The following is a 15,000-nucleotide window of genomic DNA, read 5'->3' as shown; positions in this document are numbered from 1 at the left end:
TTTCGAGAAAAAGAAAAAAAAAAAAAATAAAGAAACAAATCATCTAACCCGAGCAAATTATTTTTTTCTTCAGAGAAATTGAAGCACGAGAAAAATAATTAAAGAACAAAAACGAAAAAAAAGAAATAAAAAAAAAAAAAAAAAAAAAAAAAAAGAAAAGAAACAAATAAAAAGAAAAAATGACTTCTTTCTTCACTCTATAAATATGATCAAATACAATAATGGAATAATCGTATTTAACAGGTCTTGAGAGGCGTGGCACGTGGAAGAGATTTCTATTGAATAAAGGCTCAGCCGGAAGTGGTGGTACTCCTCAGCATACCTCTGGTACCTCTACCGATACGGAATTAACAACCCTCGACACCCACGAATTATGGCTTCCTGAAAGTGAACCACCACCTTCGACGATGTCTGCACTTCACGCTTTCGGTGCGGAAATGTTAAAATTGTCCAAAGGATTGGAAGGTATAGCAAGTCCGTTAACGCAAACTCCAATTAGGACAGGCAGATCATCAACATCTTCGGGTGCCCATACTTCTGGTCTTCAACAACATCAACACCATCAACATCAACTTCATCATCATCATCATCATCAACAACAGCAACAGCAACAACAACAACAACAACAACAACAGCAACATCATCATCATCAGCAGCAACAACATCATCGGCAACATCGGTGCAGCTTTCGAAACGGGTAACGATGTAATTCTTTTCTTTTTCTTTTTCTTTCGTCGTCGTTCTTTTTCTTATTATTCAAATTTTTTTTTATGTATATATGTATGTATGTATGTATGTATGTATGTATATGCAGGTATATCTGTGTACGTTCATGCGATTTGTTTTACATACATTATTCTCAAGTTATTTCAAATCCCAAAGCTTTTGAGTCAATGTTAAAAACAGAAGTTCTCATAGTCAGCAGACCGTTTCGCTGATGAAAATTCTGTCGCTAGCAGTGAACTTAACGAAGATCCAACGACGGAGAATTTACAATTAGAAAGGAAGCTGAGAAACATCGTGGCAACTTTGTTGAAAGAGATTTCTCGGTTCTCTTAGAAAGTATACGTGAACGAGTTGATGATTGAAAGAGAAAGAAAGAGAAAGAAAAAGAAAGAGAGAGAAAGAGAGAGAGAGAGAGAGAGAAATATTAAATGAAATTTTAAAGAAGAATATCAACCTCTTACACAGCTTATAAGCCTTATGGTTAACTATTTTGAACATTTATATAAATATATATATATATATATATATATATATATATATATATATATATATTTAGCAACTATTCCATTACAATGGCTCTCGGAGATAACCACGTTTCTGTGTCTGTGGTGAGATGGAATATCGTTCCTTTTATGGATTATATGCCAAACTATTCCTCAATGCATCCATTATTTGACTAATCGTGCGTGTATTTGTTTATGTACCTTGGTACATAAGTACATATATATTCCTACATACGTATGTACTTATGTACATAAATAGATCATACGTTCACATTGATCAAGCATAAATGATGCGAGCACATCGTATATCTTCTTACGATAAAAAAAAAAAAAAAAAAAAAAAAAATGTAAAGTTTTCTATATACAAGTGGGGAAAAAGTGATTGGCCTATTCGACGGTTTTCTTGAAAATATATATTTTTCGTTTCTTTTTTTTTTATCCTTCATTTATGAGAAAACGTTAAGAACATTAGTAGCGTACGTAAAACTCGAGAGGTATAATATAATAAATGCGAATTTGTATAAAAAGAAAGAAAAACTCATCCAAAGAGACTTGCGAGTGTTATAGCATAAGAGGATAGGAAAGTTGTGTGTGTGTGTGTGTATGGAGGGTGAGTAGAGGGGAGGGGAAGGGGAGGAGAAAGTAGCGAGAAAGGAAAAGAAAAACTCGAGAGACGCGTTTACGAGCAAATATTTGCGATCACGTTTTAACAGTATCTATCGACCTATCGAGAGGGATGAAGGATGGGAGTGGGAGGTTGGGAGGAAGGAATGGGGTAGGGTGGGGGGGGGGGACGAGATGGGGAACGGAGAGGTTTATATTATATAAAAGTAAATCCGTAGATTGAGTTTGTATAACTCTGAACTCGGGAATAAGAAGAAGGTATTTTTCGCTTGGATTCCGTCGATCGATTCGATCCTGGCGGAATAAAACGTAAGTCTATTTTTCTAGTTTATTTTCTCGACCATTTTCTACGGGATATTCGAGTAGTGGCGGGGGGGGGGGGTTTGTGCGAGGGAGGAGAAGGAGAAGGAGAAGGGATGTGAAACGTTGAAAATACGTAATGTAGAAATAGCTGTAAAGGTATATAGGTAAATAGAGACAGAGAGAGAGAGAGAGAGAGAGAGAGACAGAGAGAGAGAGAGAGAGAGACAGAGAGAGAGAGAGAGAGAGAGAGAGAGGGTAAGTTTTCCGCCTGTAGACGTTTTACTCTAACCGTGGACCGTGGACGGTAACAACGGCGGAGAAGAGAATACATGACATGAGAAAAATTGTTGCTGCACGAGTTATATACCCGAACTTTCTCGATTCGTTCGCGAAAGTTTATCGGTTGACACAAGGAGTCAAATAGTATATGCACGTTGAATTTGCGTCAGTTCGTAAATGCACCGACGCCGTTGACTGCTCCGCCGTTGCGGTTAACGTACGTCAACTCGAGTTATTATTCGCTTTGTTACAAACGAATTTAATGTCGTACGTGTCTAGACCCTTGAAAATGACATCCATTCTAAAGAGAAACGAGGCAACATCCGAATACTTTCAAAAGTCTCGTATAAACTTATATATCCATACAGAATATCCTTCTTCTTCTTCTTCTTCTTCTTCTTATTCTTATTCTTCTTCTATTTCTTATTCTTTCTCTTTTCCTTTTTTCTTTCTTTCTTGTTTTTTTTTTTTCATTTATTTATTTATTTATTTATTTATTTATTTATTTATTTATATAAATATCCGAACGATCACGAAGTATTTTGTCTATTGTAAGAGATATGACACATCCTTTTACGTTGAGAATCTTTTTCTTTCTATCGAACGATTTATGGTTATTTTTCGTTGGATCTAGCGTGCACGAAGGAAACAACAGTTTGATATTCCAGTCCACGCTCCTTTCGTGATCCACTCTGGTAGCTTGCGAGTGGTTTGCTCCACGAGAAAGAGAGAGAGAGAGAGAGAGAAAGTAAAGAAAAAAGGATAGAAAGAGATCGAACAATACTCGAGATTGGCTATTTGTTATCGTTCGTAGATTCATCTAACTCGATGGGGACATACTACATACGATGTAAAAAAAAATAGGGAAAAAAGAAAGAACGAAAGAAAAAGAAAAGTGAAGTAATTAAATTTAATCCTCTCTCTCTCTCTCTCTATCTCTCTTTTTTCTTTTTTTTAACTCTTAAATCTAACCAAGTCGACGAAGATAAAAAAAAAAAAAAGAAAAAAATAAAGAATTTGATATTAATGATTAGAATAAAATGGAAAAATTCGAAATCTTTTTTCTCTCTTTTTCTTTTTTTTTTTCTTTTTTCTTTTTTAATGTAGTTTCTAGTACTTCCGCGGTATAATCATCTTTTCTTCAAAGAGAGAGAGAAAGAAAGAGAAAGAGAGAGAAAGAGAAAGAGAGAGAGAGAGAGAGAGAGAGAAAGAGGAAAGAAAAATAGAGGCCAAGTAATTGCACTCATGGGGCTAATTCTTCTCTTCTTTTTTTTTTTTTTTTCCATTTTATTGTGTATATGCGAGCAGAGAGATAGCGAGGAGTAATCGCACTTTACGAAAGAGCATAAGTTATCCTGCAAACGTTCGCGGAGACGTTAAGAGCCTTCAAGGGGAGTGTTGGGATCATTAAACGTAATCGCGAAGTCATTAGTACCAACTCTTAAAAATTCTCTCTCTCTCTCTCTCTCTCTCTCTCTCTCTCTCTCTCTCTTTCTCTTCTCCTATCCCGCCCTATCCTACTGTCTCTTTAACGCAGAAACTCGCGAAGATCTAATCGCCAACGATCGAGTTTTACGTTCGAAACGATATGTACATGTATTTGTATGTACTTAGATAATCCCTCGGAATTTCAGTTTCTAAATGCAAAGTCACAACTCCTAACACAACCTAGATAGATAGAAAGCGAATACTTCATTAGCACGGATTGTTTTAGTATTCTCGACGATTAAAATTTCATTGAATTCATCAGTCGAGTCTTGTATTTGTCTCTCTCTCTCTCTCTCTCTCTCTCTCTCTCTCTCTCTCTTGTCTTTTTACGAAAGTGGAAAAGCTGCTTCAGAAAATTCGTCGATTCGAACAAGAGAGAGAGAGAGAGAGAGAGAGAGAGAGAGAGAGAGAGAGAGAGAAATACTAATCTGCAGCCTTCGCTTAACGAGAATGGTTACTTCTTGAATTTTAGTTTTCTGTCTATCTGACTCTCTTTCTCTTTCTCTCTTTCTCTCTCTCCCTCTCTCTCTCTCTCTCTCTCTCTCTCTCTCTCTCTATCTTTCTTACTTTTTTGATTGGAAGGATAAGATGACGTTAAAAAAGGTATCGTCAAAAAGTTTTGAACGAATCAACTCAATTTCAGTTGAATCTTCAATTTTCCTTCCCTTGTCACCTCCCCTACCACTACTATCTATCCCCTCTTCTCTCCGCCATCCTAAAGTCCTGACCTAATCCATGAAAGTTGATCCTAATCCTCGTTGATATCACGCAGGAATATATTTTCTGTTGAAACGGAAGCGATATGTCGTAAGAAAGGAAAGTTTTCTCACATGATAAAGAAAAGAAAAGAAAAGAGAGAGAGAGAGAGAGAGAGAGAGAGAGAGAGAGAGAGAGAGAGAGAGAGAGAGAGAGAGAGAGAGAGAGAGAGAGAGAGAGAGAGAGAGAGAGAGAGAGAGAGAGAGAGAGAGAGAGAGAGAGAGAGAGAGAGAGAGAGAGAGAGAGAGAGAGAGAGAGAGAGAGAGAGAGAGAGAGAGAGAGAGAGAGAGAGAGAGAGAGAGAGAGAGAGAGAGAGTGAGAGAAAGAAAAAAAAGGTTTCATTGCGTTCGCGTAAAGCCATTCGAAGATCTATCGTCAAATTTCGATCGTTCGAGAGGAAAGATCATCCTCTTGAATGAAAGGATAATCGATCGTAGAAGATTCTTTCGACGTTACCAAAGGCCAGTGGCTCGTTAAACTCGAAAAGGTTGGATGATAACGCTTAACCCTTGAAGGAATTTTTCTTCCTACCCCGTAAAGAAAAAAGAAAAAAGAAAAAAGAAAAAAAAATAACAACTCCACTAAATTTTGTTCTTCTTTTTTTCTTTTTTTTTTTTTCCCCTATCATCCCGCCAATTTCGCGAAAGTATTCGAGAATAGTGAGAAAAACCTTTTCATAATAATACATAATAATCGTTATATATCTAACGCTCGAGTAGCGCTTTTTACTCTATCTTATACGATTGAAAAGAAAGAAAGAAAGAAAGAAAAAAGAGAAAAGAAAAGAAAAGAATACAAAAAATAAAACCAAAAAAGAAAAAAAGAAAAAGAAAAAAAAGAAAAAAAAGTACCTCATCTATTTATCATATTCTCGTTTAATCAAAAGAGAAAAATATCTCGGTCGTGCTTTTCTTTTCGTTCACTTTTGCATGGAGCGTCTCAAAGAACGCTTTTTGAATTATATATTTAACGCGAAGGGGGTTGAGGAAAATGGGGAGATGGTGGATGGAGGGGGTGGAAGGGGGGGGGGAGAGAAGGGGGAAGGGTTAGGGGAAGATGGAATCGAATTGTACATTAAGAAACCTGCGGAATAATACTGAGAAGGCGTTATAGATTCGTCTTGAGTAGAAAAAGATAGAGAAAGAAAAAGAGAAAGAGAGATATAGAGATAGAGATGGAGATAGAAAGAGAGAGAGAGAGAAAGAACGAAAAAAGAAAGAAAGATAGATAGATAGATAGATAGATAGATAGAGACGCGCGTTTCTCTTTGCAGAGAATTTCGTATCGATCCCAATGAAAGGAGACAAGTTCCCATTGTGAAACTAAGTACCATTGCATACATCTGTCGTATTAAATCTTTCGAACGGCGTGAGTGCAAAGCCGAGCTTTGCAATTTTCAATACACTTTGAATATCTCTTTCTCTCTCTTTCTCTCTCTCTCTTTCTCTCTGGTTCTCTTTCTCTCTCTTTCTATCTCTCACATAAGCGCGTACAAAAGAGATATTACAAGAGATCTTGAAAAGGTAATATGAAAAATACAAAAATACATAATGGATATAAATTTTGTTTTCTTTTTTTTTTTTTCTTTTTTTTCTTTTTTTTTTCTTTTTTTTTACGATAAATCTTATAACTTATTCGATTAACCCTTTCATTGATATCATACAAAATTATAAAAGATGATTTTTAAGTCGTTAAGTTTTAACTCTTATTAACGTCTTCGAAATCTTCGATCTCGATTGAGTTCGTCATTTCAATGTTAATCTTCGACTATCAAATAAATTATAATCGACGATTTGTCGATTTGATAGTCAAATGCAATTTTATACGAAATCATTTAAATATTTCGAGGTGTGTTGGTTATGGCACGTGATACATGTCTATTACTCTTCTAAACCTCGGTCTCGTTTCTCCGGTTCCTTCGTCTATCTTACCGTTTAAAGTTACAATTAACTGAAACTAGTGTGAAAGAGAGAGATAGAGATAGAGATAGTGATAGAGAGAAAGAGAGAAAGAGAGGGAAACCGACCAATGGTAAGGCATTATCGAATGTTGTAGATTTGTATGAGTTACCGGGGCTATAATTCAAGAAACTAAGAGAGATAGACAGAGAGAGAAAGAGAGAGAGAGAGAGCAGGTTTGTAGGTAGGTAATCTCTCTTTCCCATAACGAATCCACCAGAGAGATCCACTTAAACCGGCGCAAGGAACGATTTATCGAACTACTGGACGTGTTCTCGCTTTCGTCCTGGAAAAATTGGCCGGCCAACCTCCATCTTTACTTGTCACGTCTGGACTCTCCTGAAATTCTTCTTTCCTCTCTATCCTTTTATTTCTTCATTTTCATTCTACCATTCTCTATTTCCCTCCTCGACGATTAGACGAAGAGAAAGAGAAAGAGGAGGAAGGTGGAGTCAGTACTTAATCGTGAAAAGACACCTTCCTGCCTTTTAACGATGCCAGAACACGAAAACCGTAAGTTAGTAGAGCTTTATTTTATCCCCTTGTAAACTCGCTTAAGTGCCTCTCGTTCGGTACGATTTAAATTTCGTTTAGAAACGAGAAATAGAGTAGGAGACATAGGGAGATAGAGAAATAAAAGAAAAGGAAGGAAATGAAAAAAAAAGAAAGAAAAAAGAAAAGAAAGAAAAGAAAAGAAAAGAAAAGAAAAAAGAAAAGGAAAAGGGTAAGAGTAAGTTGTGAAAACGAGATGGAAAATGATATTATTAGGCTTTAGCAAAGGTGAGACTCGATCGAGGTGGAAATGCGTTTAGAGACACGACCTAAGTGCATTCCTTTATTACAGAGTTTCACCTCCCCCCACACATACACTCACACCCACATATATATATATATATATATATATATATATATATATATAGAGAGAGAGAGAGAGATAGATAGATAGAAGTTTACTTAGGTGCGACCACGAGGTGAACGAGACTCCTCTCTCTTCCCTGGAGTCCGTTTTGCACTTTGAATGCCGGTAGCTAAGTGCAATCCACTTTGAGACCGCGTCACCGCAACATATATAACGGTATCCTGGCTTCCCACTATCATCCGACATTTTCACACTTTTCGCGAGAATTCTACTAAAAAGCCTGAGGGTGATTACATACACACAGAAATATGTATATATATATATGGATGCATACATGTGTAAAATGTCTATCTATCTGTACATGTAAGTGTACAAGATGCTTTAACTCGAGACAAGAAAGTTAACTTTCTTTTCTAAAAGTATTTTAGAAATTGGATAAAAATTTGAATAAAAATATTTCAATGGATAAATATTGTGAATGGTCGATGATAGTCCGAATAAATTTTTAATCATTACAATTTTTATTTTACTTTCTCTCTCTCTCTCTCTCTCTCTCTCTCTCTCTCTCTCTCTCTCTCTCTCTCTCTCACTCTCTCTCAAATAATTAACTTCGATTTACGAAAGTAGCCATTTTTCCGGATATCGTATCAAACTCTAAAACTAATTGTAATATCCTTCCTTTACGAATTGAAACGAATCTATTTCACAAACAATTCTTAAAGAAAACGAACAAATAAATAGACAGACAGATAGACAGACAGATAGATAGATAGATAGATAGATAGGTAGATAGAGTGAATAAATAAATTTTATTTTCTCTTTCTTTTTCTTTCTATTCTTTCTTTAAAAAAAAAAAAAAAAAAAAAAAAAGATAGGATTAAAAGTGTTATATCGTAATAAAATATCGCAATCCAAATCCTATTTGAATTGCGTCGCTTGCCAACCCAATAACTCGTAAAAGTCAGAAATCACTATCACTCTCGCGTATTATGAACGTAATGCAAAGGTAGGATTGAAGGGACGATAAGAAGATAAAAATTGTCAATTACAAAACAATCTATCGATCGATCGATCGATCGAATGATCGAATGTTTTCCCAATTCTAGACGACATTAAAATGAAATTTTATGAGAAGTTCACCACCCGTTGCTTTCGCTTATCGTAAAAATGCATCATCGACGAGTCTCCTCGTGAAATCGATAGCGAACGTCCAACGATGGATATATGTCAAGAACGCCCGATGCAGCTGGCTTTTTAACGCGTTCTCTCTCTCTCTCTCCCCTTCCCCCACACACACCCCCCCACCTCTCTTTCTCTTTATTTTAAAGAATGCCCTATCAAAAAAAAAAAAAAAAAAAAAAACATATATCGTTTGGAAAATCTTCGGACGACTGTTATTATCGAAAAACGTTAACGTTTGAGATAGAAAAGAGAATAGGATGAAATTTAATTTATATTTAATTTATAGCTCGATGTTGCATGTTATAGTTGTGGGAAGAGGAAGAAAAAAAAAAAAAAAAAAAAAAAACAAACAATAAGCCCATCCAATTTTCCTACAATTCCTTCTCTCTCTCTCTCTCTCTCTCTCTCTCTCTCTCTCTCTCTCTCTCTCTCTCTCTCTCTTTTCTGTATATCTATTTACTCGAACTAACGAACAGAATGGTTATCTTTATATTACTATTATTATTACTATTATTTTGTTTTTTTATTAACAGCAGCGGCGATAGCGGAGGAAGCAGTGCGTCGGGTTCAAGGACGAGTCTGTCGATTGGTCAGGACGATATGAGTTCACCGATAGCTCCGAAACAACGACGTAGAGCATCGACGTACAACGAGAGACATCTCGAAAGAGCAGATTCTATAACACCGAAGATGTCCCGCAAGAGATCATTCAGTTTTCACGAACAAATGGCATTCAGGCGATCCTCTTCCTCGAGAAAGAGTTCGGCCAATATCGAGGATAACGCAAAATCAAGAAAATCCTCAGAAAAATCTGACAATGAAAGCACGACGATAATAGCATTGCCACCTCCCTGCACCTGTCCGTATTTCGGTGAATCCTCAAAGAAACAAATACCCCAGCAACCTAGCGAGATCGTCATTGTTTCGAGTGAAACTATGAAGCCTATTACTGAGAGAACACTTGAAATGAATCTTCTTGGTAGAAAGAACAGCGGAAGAAGTAACGAACTCGTAGGAATGAATTCGATCGTAACTTGGAGAGGAGGAAGACGTGGTTCTAGTTTAGGTGAGTCTCAATTTTTATCATCGTTCGATCATACGATCATTTTTCTTCGATTTTATTCGCAATCTTTAAATGCGTTCGATACCAACCTCACATAACTGTGACCCATCGATTTCTATTGAGCTCATAAAAAAAGAAAAGAAAAAAAAAAAACCCTGTAATATATTTTTCAGAATTTCGAAGAAAAAAAAGTATTGGGGTTGCGGTTGGAATTTCTTTTTAGCGGCATGATAACGAAATTGCATTAAATCCAATATTTCTATCAATTATATTTTTTCTACGTCGTGATCTCTTCTTTTCTTTTCCTTTTTTTTTTTTTTTTGTGTCAATATGAAGGATACTCCGATATCAGATATAAAATATAAAGGATATCAAATATATATATACATGCACACACACACACACACACACACACACACACACACACACACACACAGTACGTATTATATATATATAATTCCAAAATATCTGATAAATGTAAATTATATTAGGAAATATTTGTCAACAGGTAGTACGAGGACTCAATTGGCGAGTACGAGAACGACACCATTACGACGTGCGGCGACATTGCGCGCGCACAATGGCGCGGCAACCAGTACATCTTCGAATCAAAGTAGTAATCCATCGTCCTCATGTTCCATAAGACATGGTGGTGGCAGTGGTGGTGGTGGTGGTGGTGGTGGTGCTAGTGGTGGTAGTGGTACCGGTATTAGTGGTGTACGTGCACATCATTCGAGAACGAGTAGCGTTGTTTCAAGGAATAGCTCGAGACACGGTAGGATCATAAGACTCGAGCAAAAAGCTACTAAAGTACTCGGTGTTGTTTTCTTCACCTTCGTCATTCTTTGGGCGCCATTTTTCGTTTTAAATCTTGTCCCGGCTGTATGTCCAGATTGCGAAAAACAAATCAATCGTAATATCTTCGATTTGGTTACGTGGCTCGGTTATGCCAGTTCAATGGTCAATCCTATATTTTACACCATTTTTAATAAGGTATTCAGACAAACCTTCAAACAGGTACTTCTCTGCAGATACAGGAATCAAGCCTGGAGACCGTCTAGGTAGGCACTCGGCCCCGGGAGACCGGGGTCTGCCGTTACCAGGCTTTAACGTCCATTTAGTTTTCGAAAAGATTGGGCTTTGATAAAAAGGAAAAGTATTATACGAGATAGAACTAGGAAAAACGTCGGTGGGAACTTTTATTCTTTCTCTCTCTCTTTCTCTGTTTCTCTCTCTCTCTCTCTCTCTCTCTCTCTCTCTCTCTCTCTCTCTCTTTCTCTCTTTTCATCTTTATCTCTATCTCTTTCTCTTTTTTTCTTTTTCTCACGTCCACACGACAATGTCCAGACACATCAGATAGGAGATTTGATTAATCGAAAGATCTTCAATGAGGATCGAAATAATACTAATAGTAATAATAATAATAATAATAATAATAATAATAATAATAATAATAATAATAATAATAATAATAATAATAAATAAAAGACATTCTCTCTCTCTTTCTCTCTCGTTCTCTCTCTCTCTCTCTCACTCTCTCTCTCTCTCTCTCTCTCTCTCTCTCTCTCTCTCTCTCTCTCTCTCTCTCTCTCTCTCTCTCTCTCTCTCTCTCTCTCTCTCTCTCTCTCTCTCCTTTTCTCTCCAAGAGAGAGAATCGTGATTATAATTTCTATGTAAAAGGTAAAAGATGCTTCCATAATTAAGGATCGAAGTCGATCGAATTTCAATATCATAAAAATGTGTATGTGTGCATGCGTCCAAATATGTATGTACGTATGTGCGTGTGTACGTGCGTGTATGTCTTTTGGCAATAACAAATATAACGATCGACGAATTTTGACTCGATTCGATTCGGCTCGATTCAATATTTTTCTTTTATATCTTTCTTTCATTTCAATACATTAAAAGATATTATAGAAGATAGTTGATCAAACGAATAAAAAAAAAAAAAGAAAAAAAAAAAAGAAAAAAAAAGAAAAGAAAAGAAAAGAAAAGAAAAAAAAAGAAAAAAAAAAAAAAAGAAAAAAAAATTGTCGGTACATTCCTCGTGTTATATCCTTCGATCAAACTTAAAGATCCATCATATACGTGTTTATTCGTAATTATTGATGATTAAATATTATTATATAGACGTTTTATATCGATCATAAAACTTTCGCTAATAACCGAATAGGCGTGTACGATAATCGATCATTATTAAACGGGGATCATAGATCTACGACTTAAATAAGATTATAATGATGTGGGAGGAGGGGAGTGGGGTGGGCTCGTAATTGATTAAATTTAGAGCATATCGTTGATAGTTTGTGAATCGTTGCGAATTCTTTTGAATATGCGCCTCTGGATATAATGACGAGGACGAGGATGATAATGATGATGATGTTGTTGTTGTTGTTGTTGTTGTTGTTGCTGTTGTTGTTGTTGTCTCCGTATACGATACAGTATATAAATGATATACGAAAACAGATGTTATCTTTCTCACTCTCTCTCTCTCTCTCTCTCTCTCTCTCTCTCTCTCTCTCTCTCACACACACACACACACACTCTCTTTTACTCTTTCTTTCTATCTCTTTCTCTCTCTCTCTCTCTCTCTCTCTCTCTCTCTCTCTCTCACTCTCTCTCTCTCTTTCACTCTCTTTCTCTTTCTTTCTCACTCTTATCGTAGCATTCACATTTTCAACGAGCTTTGCCAATGGCAAACGAATACGAGGAGATAAAGAAAAAGGAGGGAGGAGAAGCAATTTTCTTAGATTTTCCAATGGGAAATCTTGTATTCTCACGGATGACTTTTCCTTGATCAAAATACTAAAATCCCAGGTGCAATGGGATTCGGGAATTCAACGATGCGCAACGAGTCACGAACTCTCATTCACGATAAAATTCGAAAGTGTAACGTGTTTGTTCCTTAAGTCGAACACTGAAGAAAGCTTAAGCCGGGTTTGTTTTTTCTTTCTTTTCTTTCCTCTTTTTTTTTTTCTTTTCTTTTCTTTTCAAACTACCAATCGAAATTTCCGAAATCTCTATGCATAACGAGTGAAACTCCTTTACCGCGGTAAACGGTTACTACGTTTATCCTTTATTTCATCAAATTAAAATGAAATTGCTTTCGACGAATTTATTATTGCTCAAAGATACAAACCTAAATGTAATTTTATTAAGAAATATATACATATACATATACATATAATAGTGCGCGAACAATCTCTCATATTTTAAGAGACTCTGTAAAATAATATTTAGATTATTAGACCTCGAAGATACCGACTGTATGCGTTACAATATGCGAGACTTGACTAATGCGATCGACCTAATATTAACGTCCTTGCGAATAAAAAAAAAACGAATGTTTCCATTCATTTAATGGAGACGCTTGTATACAAACATACACACACACACACACACACACACACACACACACACACACACAAATTAAAAGATATGTTTAATCACGCTCGTTAAATAAACATTATTAGCTTACGCGATCGTTGCGTAGAAGTTAGAAAATTATTGTTATGAAGAAGATAACTTAATCATAATCATAATAATAATAATAATAATAATAATAATAATAATAATAATAATAATAATAAATAATAATATATATATGGCGACGCAAGTGAGATTTTTCAATATTATAGAATATTTCGATTCACGCCAGCTAACATCAACGAACTTTTAATGCAAAAAAGAAAAAAAAAAAAAAAGAAAAAAATAGGAAAATCCAAAAAAGAATATTAAGAAGAGGAAGAAGAAAAAGAAGAAGAAAAAGAAGAAGAAGAAGAAAACAATATAGGGTTTGATCTATCTTTGATGTGATAGACACGATCGGAACTTATTCCTTTAAAAATTAGATTATTAAGGCCAAAATGAACTTGTAAAGACCTCTGAATATTCGCCAATATTATCGACAGCGTCAGGATCGAGATACAAAATAAAATCACGAAAAAATAATAATAATAAAAAAAAGAAGAAGAAGAATAAAAAAAAAAAAAAAAAAAAAAAAAAAAAAAAAAAAAAGTAAATAAATAAATAAAAGAGAAAAAAAAATATAAAAATAAGAAAAAGAAAAAAGAAGATAAAAAAAAGTAATAATAAATAATAAATAAATCGTAGATAATGTGCATCGAGATATTATAGCTTCAAAAGATTCGCTAAAAAAAAAAAGAAAAAAAAAGGGGAAAAAAAACGTGGTCTCTGTATAATATCGAAATCAATTGCTCGAATGCATGCAAATGAGAAAGAGAGAGAGAGAGAGATGGAGAGAGAGAGAGAAAGAGGGATTGAGAGAGAGAGAGAGAGAGGGAGAGAACAGATGTTTGCGCGAAACAAAAATTGATTTCAACACTCCCATACCCAATCCCTATCGTTTTTGGTATTTGAATAAGACCACATTGGAAAATTGTTCCCTTTAAAAGAAAATTATTTTCAATTGTATTCATTTGTTCATGCACCCTTTAAGCGTGCTTCCTAAAAATCTCAACGATTACTATCGAATTAGACGTTATCAATCTATGTAACCTTTCAACTTGCCAATCAATAGTAATTTACAGTGAAATACAACAAGAATTTTCGAATTGGAGGTTACCCAAATATACGTTTACATATACATACATACATATGTCAGCCATTAAATGTGTCGCGAATAGGGAAAATTAAATAATTCGATGGAAGAGACAGAAACAATATATGAGAGAAAGAGAGAGAGAGAGAGAGAAATGTATGTACGCATATATATATATATATATATATATATATATATATATATATATATATATGTAACGAACGGAGTACGTTATTAAACATGATTTTCCGATTGATCAGCCAGTAACCTTTTGACCCGTTACGAACTGAATAATTAAATTTCCTTTCCCCTCTTACTATTCGTACGATATTCACGTTAAATCGACATTAGAAACATATTCTAAAGACACGAGGGAAATGGCAAAGTACATACATACATAAATACATACATACATACATATATATATATATATATATGTATATATATATATATATATATATATATATATATATATATATATATGTATGTATGTACGTAAAAAGAAAAAAATATCGAACTTATCGTCAGGATTTCTTATCGAGTTCCTACTTTTCGAAAGAATGAGAGAGAGAGAGAGAAAGAGAGAGAGAAAGAAATCTCGAGAAAAAGTGACAAGTCAGAACTAACGTATGTAACCCTTATCGAGTTTAACATATCGCGCGATAAAATCTTCCAATATTTTGCGAAGCTTCTACTTC

The 15,000-nt window shown here is 35.1% G+C and overlaps 2 protein-coding genes across 5 annotated transcripts in view; one reads left to right on the top strand and one right to left on the bottom strand.

Annotated features, from left to right (window-relative positions):
- Positions 1–11,098, top strand: part of 5-HT2B (5-hydroxytryptamine receptor 2B) — a 71,277-nt gene extending 60,179 nt beyond the window's left edge. For 2 of the 3 annotated variants that reach the window (XM_085655751.1, XM_035874270.2), the window contains 3 exons: positions 244–697; positions 9,212–9,744; positions 10,250–11,098. In XM_085655751.1, coding sequence (XP_085511877.1) covers positions 244–697; positions 9,212–9,744; positions 10,250–10,806 — 1,544 coding nt within the window. In that variant the 3' untranslated portion in view covers positions 10,807–11,098. The remainder of the gene's footprint in view (positions 1–243; positions 698–9,211; positions 9,745–10,249) is intronic. The other variant, XM_085655752.1, reaches the window with a different exon arrangement.
- Rpn2 (Regulatory particle non-ATPase 2) overlaps positions 1–15,000 on the bottom strand; it is a 63,552-nt gene that overhangs the window by 11,962 nt on the left and 36,590 nt on the right. The window lies entirely within an intron of this gene.

Source organism: Vespa mandarinia, chromosome 3, assembly GCF_050613455.1.
Source record: "Vespa mandarinia isolate Hongniang chromosome 3, ASM5061345v1, whole genome shotgun sequence".
Classification (NCBI taxonomy): Eukaryota; Metazoa; Arthropoda; class Insecta; order Hymenoptera; family Vespidae; genus Vespa; species Vespa mandarinia.
Note: the sequence above shows the minus strand (reverse complement) of the source record. Positions and strands in the feature narration are given on the sequence as shown.